The sequence below is a fragment of the Charadrius vociferus genome, unplaced genomic scaffold (assembly GCF_000708025.1).
Source record: "Charadrius vociferus isolate BGI_N301 unplaced genomic scaffold, ASM70802v2 scaffold532, whole genome shotgun sequence".
In the NCBI taxonomy this organism is placed as follows: domain Eukaryota; kingdom Metazoa; phylum Chordata; class Aves; order Charadriiformes; family Charadriidae; genus Charadrius; species Charadrius vociferus.
In genome coordinates, this window is record NW_009647271.1 from 612,862 (window position 1) to 640,100 (window position 27,239).

The 27,239-nt window shown below is 44.3% G+C and overlaps 1 protein-coding gene across 1 annotated transcript in view; it reads right to left on the reverse strand.

Moving 5' to 3' along the window:
* STX8 (syntaxin 8) overlaps positions 1–27,239 on the reverse strand; it is a 109,481-nt gene that overhangs the window by 78,566 nt on the left and 3,676 nt on the right. Inside the window, exons 3-6 of the mRNA XM_009880018.1 lie at positions 25,568–25,662; positions 23,722–23,832; positions 13,488–13,612; positions 11,891–11,983 (exon numbers count right to left, since the gene is read on the reverse strand). Coding sequence (XP_009878320.1) covers positions 11,891–11,983; positions 13,488–13,612; positions 23,722–23,832; positions 25,568–25,662 — 424 coding nt within the window. The remainder of the gene's footprint in view (positions 1–11,890; positions 11,984–13,487; positions 13,613–23,721; positions 23,833–25,567; positions 25,663–27,239) is intronic.

The following is a 27,239-nucleotide window of genomic DNA, read 5'->3' on the forward strand; positions in this document are numbered from 1 at the left end:
TCAGCTTGGAAAAAAGCTGTCAGGCCCAGATGTTTCAGACTAAAGACTCTGGACTCAAACCAGCATTTTTCAGCAAAACCTGGTTCTAGGAGAAAATTTTCCAACAACGTTTTAAGATCAAACACCCCTGGAGTTATTTCAGAACAATGCGATCTACACAGCCAAGAGACCTATTCGATAGTGCCCCCGCGCTTCGACGCCAGCCGGTTCATATTACGGTATCTTTTTTCAAGTATATGATTTATTCCCTTCACGCTAAAGCATTTCTTACAAAACTGCCGGGAGAGAGTAAAGAGGAATCTTGTCTGCTTCCACGTCCAAGATCTGTACTACTGTCACACTGGAGGATTCTTCTAGTTCTTGACGTCTAACAACAAAAGCAGCTCACTGGGGGCAACAAGCACATCACGTCCATACCTGGAGATCACTGGGACAATAGAAAAGGCCCAGAGTCAGGCAGCGAGGCAGAATATTTTTCACAAACAGGCACAAAGAGGATAATACCTATATCATCTTATTTGTTGCAGAATCTATAGGGATAAAACACATTTTAATACATCAGCAAGTTCAAAAAAAAAGGTTATGCTCATAAGACTTATTCCACCCGAGCTTGCAAGGAAGTTACTTTATTATTTTTTATTTATAATAATAATTATAGTAACAATTATTTTACCTGGTTTTAAGTGATTTCGGGATGCTTTAACATATCAACTTCACCATTTTAAAAGCATCCCATGTTTATGCCATATTAATCATGTTTATGACTGAAATGCAGCTTTGAGCAAGCAACTGTTCCCAGCGCTCTTATTTCTGCTTCCATCCAGCTGCGATGAACTACACCCATCCTACAAACGGGTAGCGGTGGGGCCGATTTCAATGTCTGAGCGAAGCCAAGTATTACCTGCCGTTTCCAGGCTGGATCTAGCAGCAGATTTTACAAATATCTAAGCAGCCTTTAAACAAGAAAGCCACATCTCCCATTCGAACCCTGCACCTAGAGATCCGTCTGCTTTATCCTGCTTTCTGTTCTTGCCATGGGCAGAGCATTGCAAGACGTCGCGTTTCATTTTCTGGTTCTGAGAGGTGCTGATTACCAAAGCGATTCCATATGTTACGTTTATTTATTGCAGAACAGATCAGCAAGGAACTGAAACTGCCTGGCGACTGATAAACGCGATAGGGTCTATCAATTTTCAATACAGATGCTACAAGTAGATCTGTGTTTCAGGGCTGCTGGGTAAGACAGCGGGGCTGGAGCGGCCTCAGCACCAGTCTGGAAAGGATTTTCCCCAGCACCGCTGGGAGTAGAAGGTATCAGCCCCCTCGCTGCATCCATCCAGGCTGCCGCACACCTTTTGACCGTTTCACTATACGCCAAGTGCAATCCCTCCAGGCTGCAGGAAGGGTCGCCCTGATCTCAACCCACCTCCAGCTCAAAACCTGAGCTCTGATAATTAATGGTATATGATGCTCTACCACCTCACCTCAACTCCATACCACCGCACCCAAACTCCTTTTCCCACTACATCTACCCGGCATCAAAGAAAAAGGTCTAACACAGAAGAGCCTAAAATTCCTCCATAAAAAAACAGCTCCCACGGACACTATAGGCAGAACTCTGGCACTTAAATTTGCTTTAAAAACCAACATCCAACACTTAAAAAATGCACGACAAATCCACCCACAGTGCTGCACCTACAAATTGTTTCTGTTGTCTCACCCAGAGCCCAACTTCTCCAGGAGCAACGCATGCTGCTTGATTTGAGTTGTGCTGGACACCAGTCTAACACTGAGCAAGTCAGCATCCGTGATTTCGGGCACGATAAGCCCTGATCACCAGAGAACTTGACAACATAAGCATTGGAGGAGCAATATATTCTACTCAGCAACCACAACAGGAGGGATAGGATAGTTTCCCCATGTAAAGACAGGAGGCGAGATGAGCTGGAAGCACACTGGGAGGTAATGGGAAAACCAGGAGAATCTGCTAGAGAGCGCTCACCAACCCGCTCGGTGGCGAGTAAACCCAGTTCAAAGCACTCTTCGGATTCCAGCAATACCTCACGGTAACAACCTGCCCAGAAACGCGGGTTTCTTATTCTTTCTTGTGTTGCAACCGTTCAGGTTTTGACCCTACAAGTTTTCTGGGAAATCTATTAAAAGCCTATTAAGCACCCGACAGCCCACTCACCGAAAATCACCATGACGCAAGAGCATATGGTTCCTACCAAGCATGACTTCCTTTTAAGCCTGAATATCACCTTCTTTCCAATAATGCCTAGGCAAGCACGTTCGCAAGTGATGCGGGACAGAGCGGTCGCCTACTTCCCTCCCCCCCAAACCCCTCAAAAAAACCCCTCTGAAAAGGGGAAGGGACAGAGGAAGCACTAAAGTTAGAGTCTTTTAAAGTACGAACTGAAGTAGAAGCTCTCAAGCTGCATTTCATTGCCACAAATAGCAAATATTTAAAAATACAACATTATTTTTAGCCTAAGTGGTGCTTAACGATTCGAGAATAAAGTATTGCCCAGAGACAGCGATACGTCGTCATCTGAAAACGCTGAAGCAGCCGCGTCCCGTCCACCCTGAAAACCCGCTTACGGGGGGCAAGCGAGAAGGAGTCGGGGACCCCCTCCCCAACACGCAATTAAAACCTTCCCCGATTCAGCCAAAAACCAGAAGGACGGTACTCAAGGAGAAGAAGCCAGGGGTAATGCTTGGGTATTATCTATGAGGGTAAAATAAATAAAATGATACAGAAACTCCCGTAATAGTTTCCCAGATCTTCCCGCAAAGGCTGTTCTGCACGGGACAATTTATTTCCTGCCTTTCTTTTCCACGAGCAGCAACAGTAAGGTCAGGATATATAATTTCAGCAGCTCACAGACGGGTATGTGATTTACCAAAAAGGGGCTGTAAAGGAGAACAGATCGGGTTTGTGCCTTTCTGCTTCTTTACGACGCATGACAGACAGCCACCTTCAGAAAGTAGGAAAGCAGGCTTGGAAAATAAATCCCCTCTCTATGGTCTCAATTTGAGATTTTTTTGATTTTTTTATTTTTTTTTGAACCGGGGGAAAAGCTAAATTAACACGGAAAAAAAATCAGAGTGTTGAAATATCTACAATTACAGCTAGGTTTTGTTTTCTTTTTAAACAGTTTAAATCAAACGCCTGAAGAAGCAGATGGGAAACGCTCTTTTGCTCAAAGTTGAGGCTTATATCCCTACTAGAAAACTAAAAGCTTAACAAACAAGATGTTTAAGGTCATAATTCTTATCGAGAAATCCTGAAAGGCTTAAAAAAAAAAAAAAGAAGTTAGAAACGGGTAATTTCTCCGGTATTTCTGATCACCGCGAAGACAGATGAAGGAAGACAGCTTCCCCCCTCCCCACCGCCGTGCGGGTGAGGTAGGGATTGACTAACTGTGGAAAAATCCACATAATTGAGAAGACAAATGTTGAACAGTTATTTTACGGCTTGAACTATTCAAGGAAAAAGGCGAACCGTGCCAAGAGGCCAGACAGACTCATTGTGCACGAGTGTGAGTTCGGAGGAGCCCAGGCACATTTCAGAAGCGCAACGCTTTTATCCTCGTCCAGGTTGGGCCTCGCTGGTTTATCTGTTTCTGTAAGCGCTGTGTCAAGCTGTAAAGAAAAAAATACTGCAAGAAAAAGTATCATCTCCCAGTATTGTGTACATAGAGCGTAACAAAAATACACACGCAGGCTCAGCAGTGCGACCCGCTATTAAGGCCATTTGTTGCTTCCCACGAGAAGGCCTTGTTTTCGGTTGCTTAAAACTATGAAAAACTTTAACGACTCAAGCTCAGGGTTCCCAACTTGGATGTCTGCTTCCAGATGAATTTTAAAACAAAAAAATAAAATAAAAAAAAAAAAAAAAGAAAGTTTCAGCCAAAATATCTCAGCCATTTCAGAACAATGCTGGTTTTGCCACGTTAAGACTCTCCAGTGGCCTCAGGAGCTACAGTACCCCAATGCTTTCACATGAAGACACTCACAAGTTAGAGGGAGATGGAAAAGGACCCAGAAGGGGAACCAGTTGAGCAAGAACGCTGGAATACTGACGGGCAGTTTCAAAAGTGAGGATTAGACATTCAGAAGGGGAGATTACAGATCAACTCAATAAAAGAAATGAGAATGAGAAGTCCGAAGGAAGCCAAGCTGTAGAAGAGAGAGGAAAGAAAGAGCTAGAGAAGGTCACAACAGAAGATAAGAAGTTGTCTAGTCCATCTCCTGCTCTAACTCAGCTCAAGGTGGCAGGAACAACACACGATGTTAAAGACATCCCACAACAGGGACCTCCCAACCTCCTGACACAGACCGCTTCCCTGCTGTTGTCAGGATTCTCCTCCTCCTTTTGACCTCAACTCAATCCCATTACCCAAAGCCTTCTCTCTCTCCCCTCTCAAACCAGCTTGTTTAATTCTTCAAGAACCTTGTGTTCCCACCTCAGCCCTCTCTTCTTCAAACTCAGCTACCCCGGCAGTTCATCTTTCCTGGTGGGTCACTGTTTCATATCCCGCTTTTCCCACCCTCTGGGCCCTCTCCCCAGGTCCATGGCACCTTGGAAGGGTTCTGGCCCAACCTGCATGCTCTCCCCTCCTCGGGGCCAAGCGTAATGAAGGCTCACATATTCTCCAAACAACACTGGCTTGTACAGAGCCTTTTCCACAATATTATACTATTCGCGCATGTTGAAGGGTTGACCCTATACTCATCTTCAATTTGATTAAACTTTGCAGAGGAGTCATCCTTTGCAGACAGCCCGACCGAATTTCACTCTGATTTCTCACGACGGTTTGGAGGAGTTCTAGCATTGCTCCCAACGCAGCTACAGCCTTTCCCACCTTTGTACTCAACTCCTGTGGAATAAGCACACTGTCTACTCCATCATCCACGTCCTTAACAACAAAGCTGAACAGAACCAGACAGACCCACGCAGCCCAACTCAAGACATACTTCTATTTCAACTATGAACAGCCAGTTCCTAATTTGAGTATAATTAACCAATCAACGTCACATCTATTGAAGATTACTCATTTGAACCCACGCTTCCACAGACTACTTACAAGAAAGCCTCATGAGACAGCATCAAAGTCATTCTCAAGTCAAAGTGACACCTAATTCTTCTCCCGTACTCATCAGGTTCTTCCAGAGAGTAAGTCTAAACTCATTTGACACAACTGACTCTTCTCAGGGCCTTACACGAGAGCCACTGCAGACTCGACATCTCCTCAGTACTTACAAAGAGTTTGTTCTGTTGGACCAGAGTTTTCCCAGCAGAGTTTGCCGGCTAGAAACCCATCCCACCACAGCCCGAAAGGCAGCACCAAGATGCTTACACCTTATTCTTACCTCTGCTGTCAGCAACCGTCTGTGAAGCCCACAGGCAAGACACCTCACACCTCTCTCCTGCCGCTCCACATCATCCAACACCGGTAAAATTACACTGTCAGCCTACGCTAGAGAGGTCCCCGTGTAGGTGTTTCTCATCTGGCTGCTAACCCAGGCTGGGAGACCCATCCATACTGCAGTAGCTTCTCTGGGTTTTTTTTTTCAGTTTTCTTTTAAAGAATACCAGGAAATTTTGCAGATAAATAAACATTGGAAACGCTGAAGCAGCGAAGTCATATGCTTAAAAGGTTAGGAAATGCTACGAATCCTATTTTGTGTAGATACATTTTTTCAATCCAATGCAAACTCAGTGTAATTTTGGTTTTCATTCCACAGCTCCTTCAGCAGGCAGCACAGGCAGGGCTTACTTCCTTGACAGATACTGAATACTTTGTTTTATCTTCATCATCCAGCACAAGGCTGCATTCCGTACGGACCGCGTGCAACTCCAGCTCTGCTCTGAAGAGTTAAAAGCTCCCTCCCAGACCTTCCAGCGATGGCCCTCCTGACGGTAAGTACGAGTGTATTTGGATTTTGACAGCTTCCTTGGGAGAGGAAACACTATCGTCCCCAAGTCAGAAGGAAAAATAAGAAAATTAATAGTTAAGGTTTATTTTGGATGTTCAGTAAAAGAGGGTTTGAATCTCTTTTTAAAAAGCCACAGATAAACCAAACCTTATCTATCCTTCCAAACAGTAATTCATATTTTTTTCCATATATTTGAGGGACATGGTTTAGCGGTGGATTTGGCAGTGTTAGGTTTACAGTCAGACTCCATGATCTTAAATGTCTTTTCCAATCCAAATGATTCTATGATTCTATATTCCTTCCTGGGGGGTGGACTAGACGATCCTTAAAGGTCCCTTCCACCCCAAACCACCCCGTGATTCATTACACCCAGAGCGCAGCCCGCACCCGCTTCTGTTAAGTGCCGACGCTCAAAACCTCTGCAAACCAGTCCCGCCGATGCCAAGACAGACACACAGAAGGGAATCGCTTCTGACAAAGCTTGGTTAAGACGGGTTAACCACCATCACACAGAGCAGAGAGAGTTTTATGCTCTAAGGCACCATTTATCTGCTGCTGCTGCTGCCACAAAAACCCTCTTATAGCCCCCGCCTTACTCACTAAACATTTTCCCACACCTGGAAGAAATGAGACAGGCGCCTCACAAACAGTTCGTGTCACCACGTACGCTCAATTCAACCCCAAGAGATGGAGTCCTACGCGCAAAACGAGGCAGGACCTGCAGAAAACAGCGCGCAATTCTTTTAAGCCGAGGAACACAGGCAAGAAGTGCCGTCTAACCTCAATTTCGGCACTGCCCAACTTCCGAGTGTTCATATCGAGACCAAATATTCCTCTATTGAGATTGCACATGACAAAAAGCAATGTTTTAACACGGGTGTTAATTTTTCCCCTAAGAAGGGTTAACTCCAACTCTACAGCATGCAATAAAGACAGAACATTTCCCCCATAAAACTGAAGTCGTTTCTATTCTGTAAAATAAGCTCAAGAAGCAAAATAAAAATCTATCTGCATACTATGAGGTCAGTCAGGCTACGGATGGTTATTTTACATCTGAGTATTAAAAACATATGCTTCTCTGGAGGTTTTTAGAAAACCTGAACCTGCTGGTGCTCAGCTGCTTTCAAGGAACGCTGAACACCTTCAAATCCCAGCGACCGGAGGACTCGAGCCATCTCAGAAGGGGGTCAAAGCAGTGCAGGACTGTAATTCTATCTGACGAAAACATTTATTGTTTAGACAAGATGATGAGCATTTTTTTAAATTTTAAATTTAATCTTTAATCATTTCTTATTTACAAACTGATCTTAACAATGAGGTAATACATCCACAGCCCCCCTGATTTCTGTCTCATAACTCATACAGATTTCATACACAGTGCTAATTAGTTTGTATTACAGCAAAAATGGCCTTAATAAACAGAAACGTGAAACGACTTCAGGGTTCCTTTTTTGATTACGCAATAGCCATGTAAAATAATCTTTAGGAGAAACACTTTACACACACCGACGGGGCCATCCGCACCAGAAGCGATGGGCTTGCGGTTGGACCCTGCCGTAGGAGAGATGAATTGCATCGCTGCTGCACTACAGTTTCCGATGCCGTTTTTAACAAACCTCTGCATCATCAAGAACGCTTTCACTCACTTTCTCCGATTTTACAAGAACACTTCTCTGCGTTTGAGCTGCTGCTCTCTACATCCAGGGCCTCCAGCCTTAGGTGGGGCCTCTAAATTGCATTTTGATGGAAGCATGTCAGGTTAAGAAAAATTGTAGACTAGGCAAGTCCAAGGCTTTGACCATGGAATGGCACCAAAGAGCTTGTGCGCCACCCACTACGACCAGAGTTGACACAGCAACCTTCATTTTGCAAAGCTATTAAAAAAAAAAAGAAAAAGATAAAAATAGATAATGCTTCAATTTTAGGTCGGTTTTAGAAATTTGACTTCGACAAGAAATTTAAACTGTTACATAACCATGTAATTAAAGCCTCATTATGACAGATTGTTTACTTAAAATGAGCCACTTTGGTTAAGAACATCCTGAACGTTCGCTCTGTATACAGCATTCACTTGACCAGTAAAAGGATGCAAGCAGTGGTTGGATTTTGCAGCTTATCCATTTATGAACATATTTATGTTCTGACATAGATTTTAAACGAGCCAGAAGCAAAAGAATCCATCCTCGACAGTGTGGGTACCAAATGAAGAGCAACACGGTAAAAATGCCAAACACTACAAATTTTGCAAGCTACCAATATTTACCATCCGTCACAGAGTACTATATTCTCACGCAAGCATGCCACAATGAGAAAACAACATCTCTATAAGGGTAAAACAAACAGCATTCAGAATTTCTGAAAGCATTCTTCCAAAATTATTGCACTAGATTAGATTGCCTCATCAACAGGGCCAGAGGCCATTTACACTATTTTCTTTCTTCTTTTCTTTTTTTTTTTTCCTTTTCTGTTTTTTTTTTTTTTTTTTTGAATGTAAGAGATGAAAGGATTACAGAAGGTTTCTGGGGCCAAATTTGGAATTAATGATGGGAAAATTCTTTTGCTAATCCCCCATCTCTCCCACTGCTAGCAGGCTCCCGAGGCTGGAAAAAACCAACATGTCTCCTGGTACCCTGCTTCTACTTTGCTCATCAGTGCAAAATACTACGCTCGGGAGGTTTGAAAACGACCCTCAGCTTTTGAGCAGAGTCATAAAATCTCAAGGACAGAGCTATACTGAAAATCTGAGTAAAGAACAACATGAGACTCCAATTAAAACTTGGACGCAATGCAACGAAATCAAAGGATGGGACTCATCTGCTCAGGGTAGACGTCTGCAAAGCGGCCACCTCCGCCCGAGCCCAGGCTCGCTTTATGATCGGCGGGGACAAACCAGTGTTTGTGGGACACACTGGTGCTCTGCCCCGAGGGGGACACGTCGGGCACCTGAGCAATCCCTGCGGGTGTCTGCTGACGAGGGAGGAGGCTGGGAGAGACCGGGCAACAGACGGGTGTCGTGGGGACATGGAGCTCAGCGAGGTTGGTGTCCCCATCTCCTGCCCGAGGAGAAGGACCGGCTCTTCTGGAGAGCAGAGCAACCACCGCAGCCGGGCCTGTCTGCAGGACACCCTCTTACAAACCTCCAGCGTTACTCCTCGGCGCTGCCTGTCAGCCCACCAGTGAAGTAAAAATAGATACTGCCGAGTAACCACTCTTCTAAGAGCAAAGTTTAATCATTTTTTCAGTCATTTAACAAACACAAAAGAATTTCCACGTACCGACTCTACTCGAGAAGTAAACTTTGCATAATTAATCGGGATGCCTCCAATACTTGTGCATCTGTAAAGGCACAGCTACACCAACTGGCACTCGAGGGAAAGTGCCTCGGGCCACCTCGAAGAGATGGGAAGTGCAAATATCTCAGCTGAACAGAGCCCGAGCTGCCAGGGAAGGAAAAAAGCAGGGCTGAATAACAGGTTGCCTGGACAATAAGTACAGTTATCCAGCTCCCTAAAGTCTGTTGCATTAACTATCAGACATTATCAGCTACTTCTGAATTAAGCCATGTTTTATCGTAACACCAGAACAAGCTAAAGGCACCTAATTAGTTGCAGAAGGTGGGAACATCCAAAGCAGATCAGGGAAGTGGAAGTCAAGCTTCCCGCAGAAACGGGCAATTCGATGGAAAATTTGACTCGAATAAAAAGAAATACTGACGCAGCGCTTCATGAAGATGAACTCCCCCTGCCTCCCCGTAACACAGACGATGCCATTATCACTCAGCGCTAGGAAGGAAAGAGATTCTGAGCAAGGGGAAATTACAGGGCAGTTATCCTCATCAACCTGACCGTGAAGCAGTGACGCGAGATTGGCAGAGCGCCCGACAAGTCTGTAGATACTTAAGCACAGGGCATAAAATAAGATGCGTCAAGGGAAAGTAGCCCCTGGAAAATATTGCTGGGGATTTCAGCTTTTCCAGTGTGCCAGTGGCAACGAAACACCCGACCATTTCCCCCTGTACCCACAAGAAAATAAAAGGATTGCATAAAGTTCGAGAAAACGCGGGAGTCCGCTTGCTCGGCAGTGATGAAGTCAGGTGCTGAGTGATCTGATCCCCCATCCCCACAAGTCAGACTATTCCCCACCTTTTTCAGACTGTTTCAAGCTCTACAAACGACACGCTCCACGTGGCTGGCAGGTTTTATTCTAGTGATTCTGGGACAGCGAGAAGCAGAGGCAATTCAGCGTTTTCTCCTCCCCCAGGATCCAGCCTGCAGTCAGCAACAGGCAATCCTCACCGCTTCTTACTCCGAGCGCTCAGGAAAGTTTCCGTCTTTTGAGGAAGAGCTGCCCGTAGCTCAAAAAAAGAGCTCACATGAAAACATTAAGAATTTTGCTCTAGGCTTTGCAACTATCTGTAAGACAAACAAAACTGGCATCGTTTGCGTTATTTGTAAAAAGGAGGGTTAAACGCATTCCCCATTTCACAGATGTTTCAAGGCTTCATCGCTAGAAAAAGCCTGGCGTGGTCACGCAGAAATGCGATGGTACAATACACATTACCTTCAGGGTCCCAAAAACATAAGGATTTGGGGAATGTTTCCCTACCCCCAAGAGAGGGAAATGGGACACAGACAGTATATTTTCCTGATGAGAAACCAAGGTTTCACAGAGAATTAGTAAACATGCTCATGCTTCCCACCTGCTTTCTATTTAAAGCAAAAAAAAAAAAAAAAAAGCAATTAATATGACTTTTTCAACAACGGTTAATAGAAGAAACTTATGAAACCGAGATTTCTAATTGAAAATGTCTTTACTCACATGAGGCAGAGGATCAAAATATGACAAGACCACTAAGCATAGTTTCTCCCAGCTGCACAAACCATTTCTTAACAACCTTAAGATTAATAAACAAAGACATACTCTAGACATTTCATATCCCTCCTGGATTTAGCCGTGTATGGAAGGCAAACATGAGAAAGCCGTCCTCTTACTTCACTCTCAGTTGGAGCGGAGCTCCCAAATAGTACTTCATGTTACATGATTGTTAACACGGGAACCCCCTCACTCTGAGCAGACATGCAGAGAAATATAAGGGGGGAAAAAATATAGGTCCAGGAAGACGCCGATTTAAGCATATCATTTATTAGCAAGTAAAAGGACATTTACCTTCTGAGTGGTTAAGTACAACACAACCCAAGGATAAACCATATGGCTCAAGTCTTTGTGCAAGGGAGAAAGCTGGCAGGGTTCCACGGCTCTAATTGAACTATTACCATATTGTAAGAAATGCAAAAGTCAGAGAGACCGGAGGATCTGCTCTCCTAGGGACAGTTTGTGTCATGCGAACAATGAAGCGAGGAACAACAGGAGAGCAATCCCACCATTTGGATACTGGCTCATTTTAAAGAAAATAGGCACTCCTCTAGTTCAAGACTGCAATTAATTTGATCCTACATTCAATGCCACGAAACCTTCAAAATCCCAATCATTTGTAGCAAACAACACAACACTTCTCCTTTCATCGCCGGCTCAAGACTTCGTAAGGAAAGACACAGAATAAAAATGCTCAAGTGAAACACAGCAACACATAAAAGCTTACCATAAACACGGCAAGAAAACGGAAAAATGCAAAAGATCGACTACAAAATTCATTTTGTACTTCGTACAAATAATCACCACGCTTTCCTCTCAAAGGGCAGGCTTGATAAAAACACACCAAGTGTTACACATTGTACACGCACAACAGGGCACGTAGTGCAACACAATAAAACAACAAGGTCGTGAACGGATAGAATCTGTAGTGGTTGCTCATAAACCTTTACAGTATTGTCTTGTTACTATGTGGGCAAAAAGCAGTGCAGTTGTATGAGAAGTGGAAAAAAAAAATAAATATCACGATCTTACATAAAATTGAGACAAAATGAGTCCCTCTGAGTCTTGTTCTTACCATTCTGTTCGTCCAGCTCATTCCCAATTTCCTGCCCCATTTGCTTCTGCCGGGATATGATTGAAGAAAGAGCATCGAGTCCAGCATCTTGCTCTGCACCAGAAAAATATATAATATTACATGAAAATAAAATGCTGATATGCCAGGCTATATACCATAAGAGATGTAGAAATGAAGAAAAAGATCTACTCTGTGCTTAAAGAGTTAAGATGTATCAATAAAAATATATTAACAGAACATGAAAATTAATCCTTAAGGCAACAGCACTCTTAAAATAATGTGAATGATGGGTAATTAATTTGTCTGCTCTGGCTGGGACATTTAGCTGAGGGTCCCAAAAAAAAAATAATAAAAAAATCCAAGAATTCAACATTCAGCTGTTAGTCAGTCATAAATGCAGGAGATTTTCTGGCGCACACACAGAGATCCCTGATTAGCCTTTTTAAATTTTCCAAGAAACTTTTAACATGAATAAAAGACAAACAGGTGATGCAAACACCAAAGAATTCAAATAGTTTTTTAAAGCTGCAAGTGGATACAGAGTGCATGGAAAAGAGCCTGAGACAGAGGGGACACGGGGAGGTGGTGGGGGCAGCGAAAGTTTGATGTGCTCCCACCAGCTCCGCAGACGCTCCTTTATCGAGATCCACACCACCTCTGCTTTCCCGGTTTGCAGGTACCACGCCGGCCTCAGTAAGCGCCTCAACCTAAACGTGCAGCTCTCCTTGCCCAAAGTCATCAAGAAATAGAACAAGAAGAGGTGCCGGAGGCTGGGCTGTCAGCGGTCTGACAAACCCCAAAGCGGCGATGCTGCAGCGAGCGAGACTGCCCAGCCGGCAGCAGCCCGGGAGCCAAAAATCGCACGGGGTGGGCAGAAGTGCCCACTTCCTTCCCTTCAACGGGAGGAAGGTCTGGCCCCAAATATCTCTTTCAGCCTCCCCAAGGGATACCTATGGTGTAATCAGAAACTGGAGCATGAGGTTTCTCCCAGACCATCCGAACTAGAGTTCACGCCATTCTCCCGAACCGTAGCTCTACGTGTTGTCTCATGGGCGGACTGAAGTGGGCCTTATCCGGAGACCGATTTTATTTGATCACTTCCAATACTTCAGTTTCGTAGAAGTTACCTCATTAAAAACCCGATGTCCTCAGGCTGAGGTTCTCCACCACTTCCTAAGTTAAAAATTTGTTACGGATGCTGAGGGCCAAAATCTAAAGATCCTTTTTAGATTAGTTGATTCTTAACTCGTTCCAATTCAACAATACACCTAACACAGCCCAGGCAAAGCACAGCAGCAATACCGCTACGCTCAGTGCAACTATGAGATCTCCACTGCAAACCAAACCCATGAATATCGTCAAAATCAGGGATGACCTGTAAGGTCTTTGGAAATGTGATTTAAGAAGATGCTTGCAGTTAAGAATACTGCGAGCACAATATTGCTCCTGCAAATATAGAAAACCACCAGCTGGAACAAGTAGGTTTGACAGTTCCAGATAATAAAACTTCAGCACAGGTTATTGTATTCACTTTCTAGTACGGGCTCCTCTCAGAGTCCTAGTGATGCTTACAAAAAAACCAGAAAGCCTCTTGTACCTTCTATGATCCTTCGTTGCTGCTGCCTGAGATCGCCAAAGCCAAGTCCTCTGGTTTCCTCAGGTTCTTCCACGAGCCATGGGTTGGTTACACCTCGTTTGACCCCTCCCGTCATTAGGCTAGATCTGAAAATAATTTCGGTAAATAATTTTCAAGACAAAACCCACTCGGCGTATAATTTGTGCTTGCAAGACTGGCTGGCAGAGATGGAAGTGTACGTATTTGTTGCACTTCATGCAATCCTCCGCAATCACGGAAGACATTAGCCAAAAAGAGTCCGACTATGTCCAGTAAGAAATCCATCTCGCAGGCTCCGTAACACTGCCTACGCATGGCAAAGCAGGACGGAAAATAATTCTCCAGTGAACAATTGAGCTACGTGGTGAAATGTATACCATACATTGTATAATATATTCATATTAAATTCAAAACTGCTACAAAAAGAACAGGGTTACTGGGAATAGACCTATCGTTCATCTGTTTGCTATTGTGATCAATACAAACTTATAGAAGCACTGAGGTACAGCCTGAAAGTTTCCAGCAGCAAAAGGATCAACACGCTAATAGAGATACAAATCAGACGAGACTACTAATTTACTGCAACCCTGACCAAACCTAAAAGGGAACACTGCTGCATTTCAACAACTGCAGATGGAAATCACACCGATACTCTCCTGCGTTTCCTAGTTCGGCATCAACGTGAACAAGAAGCCAGGCACACACACTCTGAAATGGGAGAGTAATCAAGTTATGGGTTTTCTTTTAAAAGAATTATGACTTGAGGTTGTTCACATTATAGACACTTCCCCAGTTACAATGGAAAACAAGTTTTTCATGTCCAAGGCACATAAATTCAAGCAGTAAAATGAAATGCCACTTAAATATTTTTCTCAATACCAGATTTCTGGTTTCCGCCTTTCAGCTTCTCATCGGTTTCCCCTACAAGAAAAACATTATCTGACAGACCGTGAGGCACTTGAACCCAAAACTGCAACTCAGATTTGGGGTAAGAGTCATCATGAGATGAGCTCCTCAACAGCAGTACAAAAGTAAGAGGTTTTGCTTTCTGCTTTGCTTTTTTTAAACTCCGTATTTTATTGTCATTTTACCTTTGCCCAGTTCTTTCCCAAAGCACTTCCACAAACAAAACAAGAACAGAGAGCATTTTTAGGATCTTGCAAATTGTCAACATTTTTTAATTACACTAAGACCTAATTTTTTAAATTTTTTTTTTGTTTTTAATTGAGTCCAGGTCCCTTCTCTGTGACACACACTGCAACGCTGTATGGTACACACGTATGCTTGAAATCAAATCATTTTGTGGTCAAAACCCTGTATCGAAAGAAATTAACTCTGCACAAGCACCAGCGGAGCTGCTCCGGGGTTCGGCTCCAGCTCCAGCTTACAGCCAGGGTATTCAAGCAAAAGCCAGAACTCGTGTCCAGGAGTTCCTTGAGGAATTGTGGTGAACTAGAGACATCTCCTGGCCGTGAGATGAATCAACACTGCTGAAAAATAATTCATCACCACGTGAGTTTTTTGAATTACACAGCACATAGGCCCTTGTCCGTGTGCAGCGCACTACACCCTTCACATCACATTCACTGTTGAATTTGAGAACGCTTAACTTTTCACGTAAAATTTTAACATATTCATTCTACTTTATCCCAAGGCAATGAATTTGTCAGACTCAAAAGATTTTTTTATTTTTTTTTTTTTGGCTACAGGACTAAAAAGCGCTTATTGTAAATCACAACATCTCACTTAACCATCCTTGATGATGCTGGAACACCAGTGCAGAGCAGAACCCAGACTGCCGCGCCGTGCCAACCACCAGCCCGCCGTTGCAGGCAACATCTGAAAGACAGGAACTGGGATTCTTCTGCATTCCAGTCCTTTGCACCTGCATTAAACCCACCAACTTACGGAGGCAGGGAATCAGGCTTGATTAGACAAAGATACACACCCCTGAAATAAAGTTTTACACACTACCTAGCCTTCTTCAGCGCTTTGGGGGATTAAATACACTCTCGCATTTTCTGGCCTCACAACGACAGCTCCCAGGTTCCCAAAGCTAAACACAATGGAAGCACTACACTTCGGAAGACGCGAAGATCATTACCCAGTTCAGCAACTCAATTAGCAAGCACAGAAAATCCAGGGTTAACAACGTCTGACAAAATTACTCAAATAAAACAAACGGAACATAAAGCTCTCCGCTCGCTGAAAAGAGCACAACTATTTCTGCCTGTTAAAAAAAGGCCAAGGCAAGCAAATTTGAAATAATTTGCACCACTCGTTCTCTCCCTCCCCCCTAATAATCTGCCCTGTTCTTGTCGGTTGGGTCATGACAACTGGTCCGCTCGTTACGATAATCTTTTTGACATGTTTGGTAACTACCTTCCCACACAACACAGCATAACTTCCTACTTCCTCTGATCTTACCATGTTTCGCTTTGGTGGTGTGAAGATTAAAGCTTATCCAATTAGCCACCCACTGCCTCCGCCAAGTTAATCACGTAAATCTTTGAAACCGTCACAGAGCAGTGGAGTGTGCGGATAGCTTTTGATTATAGGAGCAGATTTAACTAATTACGAGGCTTAGCAACGCGCCCAAGTATAAAAGATGATGGGGTTTAAAATCAGGGAGCTATGTCACCGCTTAACAAGGGAGGGCTTATCTTCCCGAAGGCATTGTTTCACTGATAATTCTTATGAAACTTCCCAAATAACTTAGATTAGTCAACCAGCACTTACTTTAGACCAAGGCCACACATCAAGGCTTACGGCTTTAGAAGACGGATCAGCAAGACTGAATTTTAAACAAAACCTGGGTCATATGACAATTGGTTGCATGATCACTTGACCATCCCCGTAACGATACAGTTGTACGGTGGGGCTCTTTGAAGTGCCCAGGGCACCCCAGCGTGGCTTCGCGGGTCAGCCTCCAAGGCGACGGTGAAGAAGCGAGGGTATTCTCTCACTTACGATTTAATTGCTCACACTGGCAAGCAGTGTATCTTAGGAAGCTCCAAGCTAGTAAATAAAACAAGTATAATTTTAACATACAAAACAAAAGCTCTCTCCCCCTCCAAAAAACCTGGGAGAAGCAACAGGAGCACAAACACTTCCAAATGCCCTCCAGGTACCTTCTCCAGTGGAGACTTCCCCACAGGAACCACTGCCAACGGGAAGCCTACAGATGGGGCGGCATTACCCACAGCTGGCAGAGGACTTCCCCAGCCCCACCAGCACAAGAACCAAGTGTCAAGCGTTGGAACAGGCTGCCCAGGGAAGCGATGGAGTCACCATCCCTGAAGGTATTTAAAAGACGGGTAGACATGGTGCTGAGGGACGTGGGTTCGTGGTGGGTTTGGCAGTGTTAGGTTGATGGTTGGACTCCATGATCTTAAAGGTCCCTTCCAACCCAGACGATTCTATGATTCTCTCTCACATTCAAGGAAATTCCATGTTGCTCTTGACACCATTTACCCACGGTTCGGTTAACTGGTCCCACTGGCTTGAACAAGTAGAAGCTGCCCAAGCCAGCTGCCACATGGGATGCCGGACCGTCGATTTGCAGAACACAACTACTTTGTGGCACCTCCAGGATCACCCATTCCTGCCCACAACACGGGCACAGTTCTGCATTCGCACCATAGAAGCAGCGACTCCCAACCACCTCGTGTTTGTACAGGGCAGCACGTGCCCGGGGAGGAGCAGCACAAAGCAAGCAACACGCTGGAAGTGGGTTTGCGCAGTTGGACGGGCACGTTTATCTTGGGAATAACACATCCACTCCAAATTCTGAGTGTCAGGGTGGTGGGGCTGTGGCAAGAAGCTACGCAGAGGAGATACCCCTACAGCAGGGAATCATCCCCAGAGAAGGTTACCTTCATAACAACATTTACGCTCACGTTTTATTTCACGGTAGCCTCACTTTCCTATGCAAACCCTCAAAATACACATCGCAATAAACATTTCCATCAGAGATTAACCTCGCTATCAAATACTACCATCTTCTTTCTATACCATCCCTTACTTTCTATGCAAGATTGGACGTAGCACAATACTAAATATATTATAGAACAGTGATGATCCTCATCAAAACAGTCTCACATCTACAGCCCACTTGCACTCTTTGGGAATGAGAAAATTATAAGAAAGGTGAATTTGGGAATGAGAAAATTATAAGAAAGGTGAATTCTTTCTAGAAAGAAGCTGCATCTTGTATAATTATATCCAGAGAAAAGGTGAAGGGACAAATCTACTCCTGTGAGACTATATGTCTTGTCCACAAAATGATCAACAACCCCCTCACCTGCAACTCGCACCTCCGGAGATGGACTCTGCACCCACGGTCCCATACCACTGGGACAAGACGTGGCACTAAGTTCACTCCTGACCCTCTGCGTGGCTCTGACCACCACCAACAGGACCACGGGCCTCCAAGCAGGTCTCAGCTTGGCATTGGTTCTCACTACAGACCCTGCACGCCCACAGCAGGATAACACAGTGACGCTGCTGGTACGGAAACAACCTTGGGCAGGAAACTTCTGGTAGTTTTGAGCAAACTTAGGAGGCAAAACATAAAGCACGGAGCTCAGCCTTGAAAGCTACCCTCCTACTGACATTTCTTCCTGAGGCTAATGAGTGTTAAACATTAATAACAGCCATCCAGGCACAACCTGAAGCACAATGCCTAAAATTACAGGGTTCGACTTACTTTTCTCTGTTGTATTTACGTATCTTTTCTTTGCAATTGCCTATAAACGCACGTATACGCAGTTTTCCCATAACCACAGTCCTGACTTCAGCAAGGCCATTAAGGAATCTCTGGTATGCTCTGGTATACAAACTCTACCTTGAACTCAGACCAAACAGATGAGACTTCACTATCTTACTAGAATCTTCCTTAAATTTGAGGTGGGCACACTAACGCTCGGGTTTTAACAGGCGCTGTACCTGCTGCTTGTGTGAGGACGCACTCACATCTGCACACGCTGCGACCTACAGAGTGCTTCCAGGTGCTCCAATGTAGGATGGGAGACGACCCAAGTCCAGAGACACAATTTAGTGGATGAAGAGAGTGTTGAGACAACTACAGCCACGTTGGCTCATGACTACACAGCCAAAGACACGTTAATACTGGAAAAATCCTGCCCCAGACCCTAGATTTGTTCTCATGACTCAAGCCTCAGGCGTTCTCAAGCGTGGGTTTCTGGATGGACAATTCACCTCTCTTTCCACCCGTTCCATCCATCTCCTCGACACAAGGCTCATGGCATCCGACATCAGAACGCCGTAGCTGCAGCCGGGAGGGCTTCCAACAGTAACTGGTAGGGAGGAAGGAAAGCAGGAAGGAGTTTTAAAGGCACCTAAACAACTATTTTTAACCTTATTTTCCAAAGAGCATTTGCTCTTTCGTAAACAACATTTAAGCATCTACTGGTTTATTGATTAACATCGGGCGGTCGATGCTTATTTGGCATTAGGCAAAACGCCTGTTTGCAATAAGACCTAAATGGTTTACATCTGACAGGAAAGTATTAAAGCAGGAAAAATGGTAACCCACGTTCAAAAAAAAAAAAAAAAGGGGGGGGGGGAACATGGGATCTTCTAAAAGTTATCTAGGGTAGCTATTACTTAAAGTGTTTTGTGTCCCAGAGCTAGCAAAAATTTTCTACATTTTTGACAAATTCAAAGAGAAACCAAGAAATGCATGTTAAAGTACACACAATTTATTCATTCACTGGTGATCGACATATATTTCCACATACTGACTACCTGGTCAGGCAGGAGAAGGAATATTTTTGATTCCTTTGCCTCCACAAAAGTTTAAAGACTCACAAAATGTTGACGTTGTGATTTCCAGCAAGTCAACATTTCTCATTGCTTTTTTCACTTCTCGCTTTCAAATAGTGTGAAACCACAGGGATTTTTCTACTCCATCAAAGTCTCTGTTAGAATAACCTGCACAGATCTCTTCCCGAGGAAAAAAGAGGGGAGAAGATACCAAAATTGCCTATTGAAGACCAATTAAAGAAAATTTAATTGACCCTGCACATAAACAGCACCACCTTTCCCCTGGAAAATTCCAGTTGCATCTTAATTAAGGCCGACAACGCCGGAAGGTAAACTAATGCTATACCAAAGTAATGTAGCGTCCTGCCCTGTGTTCTGGCCCAAGTTGTCAGTTAGGATAAATACTAAGAGCATTAAGGCCACTGTACTTCACAATCAGAAATAGCTTTACAGCAGTTTTCAAAGGATGTAAAACTCACTGAATGGTGACCAAATATAAACGAAGATTAATTCTAGTAAAACCTTCACAGTTATAGGCCACGGGGACAATAAATATGTGATCAGTGGTGCAAGAAGGTTAATGAAAGGAATGACTGCTGGAAAGAAAAAGACTTCTGAAAATGTGTGCTGTCACATCAGAGGTGGATTAGATACGGAAAACCAATACAAAACCAGAGAAAAGTGTCACTGCGAGAACTTAATCAAACAACGTGTGCTGATTTTTCTAATGCAGTGGGAAAAGCTGACTTTCAGACTTCAGACACGCTGAAGAGTGGCCTTTGCCACCTACTGGAATCCAAAACAGGCTGTTCCAGAAGTCTGCAATGATTTTAGAGAAAGCCAGTGCTGTAAGTAGCAGCTTAACCCTACCAGAAGCTGTCGTCTTCTGTCCCTGCAAGCAGCGTGGCAGGCAGGGGAGACAACCTCCTTCCCTACCGACCTCCGCGCGGGAAAGGCTCGGCCGAGAGAGAAAGGTTTGACTCGCCGGCACTTACAGTCAACCCTGGCTCTGTCTCTGCCCGCACCGCTGAAAACAAGACCTACAAGGGAGAATATGGCAGGGGGGTGAATTCACCAGGCAGAGAATAGTTGGCATAGTTTTAACCATTTTTAATTAAAGAATTTAAAAGAGAACTATAAAACTTCAAGCCTTGCAACACTAACAAATAAATACTGCCTCTGATGTTATCTTGTGCTGGAAAATACTGGTTTCCCTGATCGTTTCTAACAGAGCTTGAAATTGTCATGGGATTTTGATATTTTCCTCCCGGCTGCCTCGACACCTTCACACCAGGACAGCCCTGGGCTGAATCCTGGCCCTCGGTCCGCTCCACGGCAGTAACGTGCCAACACTGCCCTGCCACAGCAGGGACGGCCACGCTCCTGACGCTCGGATCAGTTTACGGGCTGCTCCAAGCAAGCGACACACAAGAGCTTTCTCACATCATCAGTCCCCATGGACTACTTGCTATTTCCCGTGTTTTGGTTGACTCAGCCATAGATGTAAAAGCCAGCACCCATGCATCGACAGGATTTGCGCTGCGCTCTGGAGAATGCCAAACCTAGAACGATTAATGGATCGATCAAAGTCCACAGGTTTCCCATCCGCAGCAGACAGTGCATCCACAACGTCTAGTTACGCAAAGACAACTAAACCGCAAAGTGGATCATGTGCTTTGGCTGCGCCAAACGCCGCACCAGAGAGCAAAAGCACGCAGAAACCAACCTCCACACCATGTTACTGGACAGACTCTCACAAAACACAAACACACTTGTGAATACAGAAAACTGTCAGTTAATCTTTTAAGTATCTCTTATACCTGTTCCAAGATACACAATGTAAACAAGCTAGAAAATAAATTATCTTATTTTCAACAGTTATGGTAGGAGACAACACTCACACCGGTACCCAAACTTTTACTGTACAATAGCTTCAAAACTGTTTCCGCCTTTTTCAAGAGGACAGTGCTGAAAAGGGACTGGTTCTCAAAGAACATCAGCCAAAAAAGGTTCACGTATCTCTTCAAAAGTGTGAGGAGTTGAAAATATATGAAGTTTTGTTCTGTTCTAAGACTGAAGGCTGACATAGTGCAAAAAGGCGAGAAACTTTCTCAGGGGTGCTCTAACGCTCTCCCTCCCACAAGTAACCTGACATGTGCATGTATAAACTACAACGCTGTGTATTTGCTACAGAAAAGGTCCAGTGAATATTGTGCATTAGAGAATGCCTGCCACTTAGAAGCGCAAGCTAAAAACAATGAAAAAAATATGTACTCCTATCGCATGCCCGTATTGGAGGAGTGCAGCTGCACTCTTCAGAGGCAGATCTCCCCACCCCACGGGTCAGCAGAGATGGGGCTCTGCTCAGCCCCGTCGTGTGACCCAGACCACACATGCCACATTGTGTGGTGCTCACCAGGCAGAGCACAGCCCCTCGTGCGACCCACGGTCAGCCTGAGTCCGTGTCTGCTGCACTAAAGCTTCCCACACAACAATAAAATAGGTGCCTGCGCCCAACAGCCATGGTTCATATAAAATTTCTGAGAACGTACGTTCACTTTTTAAAAAATGTGGGGCTTTAAAACAAAGTTTTATCAATTACAGCCTGCACTCGAGGGTCATTTCATTGACCGTGGAAATACAGCAAGCTCTGCCAACTCAGAGACTGCGGCTCCGCTTCTCTTCTGCGGCATTTTGCAGGACAGAACATTACCTGCATCTTCAAAGGAAAAATTAGGAAGAGCGAGTACAAATTACCTGCGCTGGAATTTAGTCAAAATGGTAACTCTCACACAGAGCAGTATTTAGTGACCTGCACGGGCGCAGGAAACGGGTAAGTCATACTCTTTGATAACAGGACTTCTCATTTTTTGCATCAATGTTGGCTCAGGGCTAACAGGGATCAAAGCACATCACCCAGTGAATCACGAGGATGCTTCTGAAGCTGTCCCTCAAGACGTGCCGCATCAATTCAGACATACCACGGCCCTAATCCTGCGCTAACGTGGTAGATGTACTACCCACTTGCTCACAGGGGAAGGAGGAAACAGCAGCTTCATTTTGTTATCTGTAGCCTGGCTACCAGCTTAGGAACAAGGCTTATTTATTGCTACCCCTTTTTCTCCTCTCTCTCCTCCAGCAATTAATTCATCGGGCAGTTTAAACACACTGAAAGAAAAAGTTTTTCCAACACAGATGAAGAGGCAGAAGAGCCTCGTTAGCAGAGCCTTTAGACAATCTGTAGCACATGCAGAGCTCCAGACTGAAGCCAGGACACTCTCTCTCAACCAGAGGGGATGTCACTGAAAACACAGGGGGAAAGACGAGGAACAAGGCGAAAAGACAGACTGGGTTATGCTAGCTGAATTGGGAAAGGAAAGAGAAACATAACAAATTTAGAAGAAACTCTCCATGCTGCTGCTCAGCAAGCACTTTTAACTCTGCATCTCAGCGAGATGTAAAAGCTCATGCAAGGAGCTCCTCAGCAAGACACACGCATGCAGAAACTGAAGCTACCAAAAACTGACGTACAGCCAAGGGGAGCAAATACTCCTGAGTGGAATTCCACAGGCAAAAGCCGGTGCTGACCTAACTGGAAACGGATAAAATTCAAAAGGCCATTAACAAAGGACTAGAAACAACCCATCCTCCCTTATCCCACTGCACACTGAGTTTGCAAGACCGCAACACCTGCGGTAAAAGATGCCTTTTTATATAATTATATACCAAGTCTACGCCTAACATGGTTTGTATGTTATGGACACAGCACCTGCGTGACACCCACCAAATCCAACTTATGCACTGCTAATTTATTAACTCAGGGAAGAGGCCTGAATTTCACACTTCAAGGAAAAGCTCTACCTTTCTTCCTGATCAGACAGACACCACCAGGGATGGATTCTGACAACCTGTTAGTGATGACCAATATAACTCCTTCCACTAGAAAGAGGTTATATGAGAACTGCATGAGGAGAGCACAACCTGACAGCTATCAATCATAATTCTTTTTCCCAGCTGTCAGGGACACACCAAAATGGACAATAAATTGTATTCCATTTGATGCCCTCAGTGACTGCTACACAACATGATCACTGGGGACTTTTTGAAGCTTAAGCCTCATCCTGACAGTTTTCTTTCCAACAATTCACGTAGACCTTGTGCGGCGGCACCCATCAGTCCAATTCAGCGACCGACTCTACGAGATCACTTGGCCGGTATTACCTCTTCCAAGCGACTCCCCATTCCCCTGTCCTCCCCAGCGTTGTGGACATATACGATACCATCACTAAAAAAAGCACATGATTTTTAAGCAAATGAAACCACAGTTTGCTACACAGAGGTAAATGAGTTCAATGGAAGCATTTAACTTTATCTTCCGGCATATTCAAAGCACAAATCACATTGTTCATTTGAGGTGACAATGCCATACCTTATCACATCTGGTTCTGTGCCTTCATTCTTGTAAGATGCCTGAAGTTGTTTGTGTCGCGTGAGAAGGTCATCCACCAAATTCTGCCTCCTGTCTCCCTCCAGCTGTGTGCTGATGACATTCGGTTAAGGACCAAACTTAAAAACACTGAAAAACTTTAATTTTATGATATAAAATACTACCTGTCGTACATTCTTAAAATAAAACAGACCTCCTGATCATCAAAATTAAACAGAGCAACTATTTTAAATCTGCAACATCTAAGAGAAGGACAGGTCGCATTTTTCCAAATGAAATCTGCTGCTATTCTAAATGTGTTTCTGAAGTTTACGTATCTCAAAGAAAAAGTTTTATACAGTGACCACAGACTGATCTTCAGGTCATCATCTCAAAGTAAAAAGAGAACTGGAAGGTTACTGCCAAATTAGCATAAGTATTAAGAATAGCATTTCCCCTCCAAAATCCAACATAGTTCTTCTTTCATATATTACTAAGAAGTCATACGTGTTGATCTCTTCTAGAACACTGACAATGTATAACACTACTGCATGGGTTAAGTTCAGGAAAGGATGAGTTTTCTTACAAGAGCTCCAACTTACACTGTTATGATATAAACGGGGCAGGCCCAAACAGAATAGAGCTTTTGAAATCAGCAGGGTACCTCACATCTTGTTTCACTGGAGGATCGTAACGCAGCCAAGGTGAGTCGCTCCCAGGCAAGCGATCAGCGAACAACCAAAAATTTACTTTGAGCATCTGCTTGCATTTGCAATTCATCAGCAGAACACCCCGACAGACACTGATGCAGCAGAAAAACAATTCGGGCAGTATCTCTGAAAGACAAGATGCCCTGAAGTGCTGTGGCTTCGACGGGTAACACGTGTTTGCTTTTTTTAATTAATCTTAGTGACATTTTGAAGGACTCCTAACTCTCTTCCGAGTACTGTTCAGGAGATTATGCAATAGCTGAACTGATTTGTGTGTTTTCTGCCGCAATAGTAGCATTCCTCCGCTCTCAAGCACTCACTGGACAGGAAAGTTTTACCCCTGGCCATCAGCAGAGCGCTCAGGGGGCCTGTGCTTAGAAGGGATTTCTGCTATACTAAGCCTGACATTAAACATTCATTCATTAAATCTGATTGCTGCTGGATATCTTCAGGGAGACGGATGTACTTTGACTCCTTAAGTCTGACTATCCCAGTGCATGGAAAGAGCAGGAAATCCAAGCCAGGCCACAGGGTAACGCTCCCAGAAGAAAACCTGTGATTTTTCTTTCTAAGGCATATTTTAAAGCACTTTGACATCATTCTGAAGATGCAGTTCCATTGCTCCTTAGGTCAGCACAAGTCAGAGCCGCCACATCCCTGCCCACACCCTGAACAAGGCTTCAGCCTCCCTTTTGGCAAGCACCGGCACTCCTGCAGCCAGCGACTGAGCCAAGAGAAAAATCACAGATTAGCGAGCTTTCTGCTAGACGAGCGACCTTAGCTCACAAACCACTCAATCAGCAGCGTGGGCACAGCGCAGAGGCAAGACGATGGCAGCCCTGAGATTATTCCGACCATCTTTGAATCACAGAATCTTGTCAAGCTTCTCTCTGACACAACCGTAACCAAAGCCAGCCTCGTGCCCACCATGCCAGCGATGCCCCGGCTCCCAGCTCTTCCTGCACTACAGCTGCAATGAAAATATTAAACAGCTGTACGGATAAAGTTCTAGTGACTTCTAGTCTTCTATAAATGGAATGAGGGAAAAATCCTAACTGCGTGGCAGAGCAATTACAGCGTATTTTTCCACTCTCTCCCACCATACAGAAAGGTCGGCGAGCTGATGTTTACACAGATACATTTGGTGTGTTGATACAGCCCGAAGCAGTAAGTCCTTCAGCTGATCGATCTTCTCTCTGAGATTCTGCAACGACGATCTGATAATCACATTGAGCTGAAGGGGAAGAAAGAGATTTTTTTCAGTCTGAGTTACATTTGCAGAAAATGTCATACTACTACACACAAGTGACAATATATTTAATTTCAGCTATACTGGTCTGAAGATCTCCATTCGAAACCAAGAAAGCCTGCCTGAGAGCCACAAAGGGAACGATGCAGTTAACTGGTTTGGACTGCTTACAAAATAAGGAGATAAATAGTACTAGTTTCGCAAACACATTTCTAATGCATTAATGCTGTTTAATATGGAGAGCTTGCTTTCAAGTCTTTACAAACACACTCCTTTACATGGGCAAAATATTTCAGCACATTTTAAGATTTTTTCCAGTTAGTAGTTTTCCAGTTCTTTCCTCTGATCTTTAATACAAGTAGAGGCATCAGTTTCTTCTGAGAAGAGAAAAGCCTGCTACAGGTTCAGATGTTCCCTCCACTGAACTCCTCCAGACTTTAAACTAAAGATCCCAAAGAAATTCAGATTTCCTCCATTTCCCTTCTCAGCAGCACCTATGACTCCCGACCCTTTCTCACAACCGACTGCCCAAGATTCAGACGTGTCTGTTCTTACTAAAAACGTAATGAAGTTGTTCACATTCTGCCCTGCTGCAAGCAAGCCCGAGCTCTGGGGGAATCCTCCCCCTCTCTCCCCACCCCTTCCTAGTCAGACTGACATTATCCTCTGGGGTTTTCCTCCTTAAATGTTATTTCTTTTCATTCCAGTTCTGTAGAACATACTAGGAAAAAAACATTGTAACTGCAATTAACTATGCAAGTCATCCTAATTAAGACTTTATGTGCTTCTTGTTTACAAGGTACTGGCCCCGCTGTGGGTTGTAATTGTTAGCAACCTCAGATGCTCTGTGTAATGAACTACTATTTGCTTTGACTCTCATTCCTGCATTCTTGAAGACGCGGAGGCAGCAACCAGACACCAAAGTCTCACGGAACGGTCGCCGTGCTGCAAGGATCCTGCCAAGAGCTCAACTACACTTGATATCTGCACAGGGATGGAGCGGGAGTTCCCCAAAAAATCACCTGATAGCATCAGAAGTTTAAATCTCTCTGACTCAGCGAGACTTGTTCTCAAATGCTACTAAATATGACATAAAGTGGATGCAACCACACCGAGGCAGTCTCGAGAGCACGCAGCCACAGTGGAGAGCTGCAAAATCCACCTTCGGACTCAAAGCTGCCGAACACTAAGGCAACGTTTCCAAAGCCAGGATGGGGTATAAATGCTTTTAGGAAAGGTCAACCCATTGCATACCCTCTAGCTTTGCAATTAGGCAATAAAAGCTCTTTTCATTTCACATGTACATTTGCTGGATTCACGTCCAGGTGGAGAATGCTGCATTTAAGCAGCCCCGAAAAGCAAAGTAACATAAAGGCATACATGTCCGAGAAAGTCACCTCACATACAGGCTCCCTCTGCTACTCTGGCCAGAAACTGCAGTGCTGGAGCAAAAGATTTCACTTCCATTAAAGAAAAAAAAGAAAAAAAGAAACCAATGGAAGTTTGAAGATCAGCTCCATAGAGCAGAGTTCACAGATGGTAAGTGCTGAAATCTTGAAATC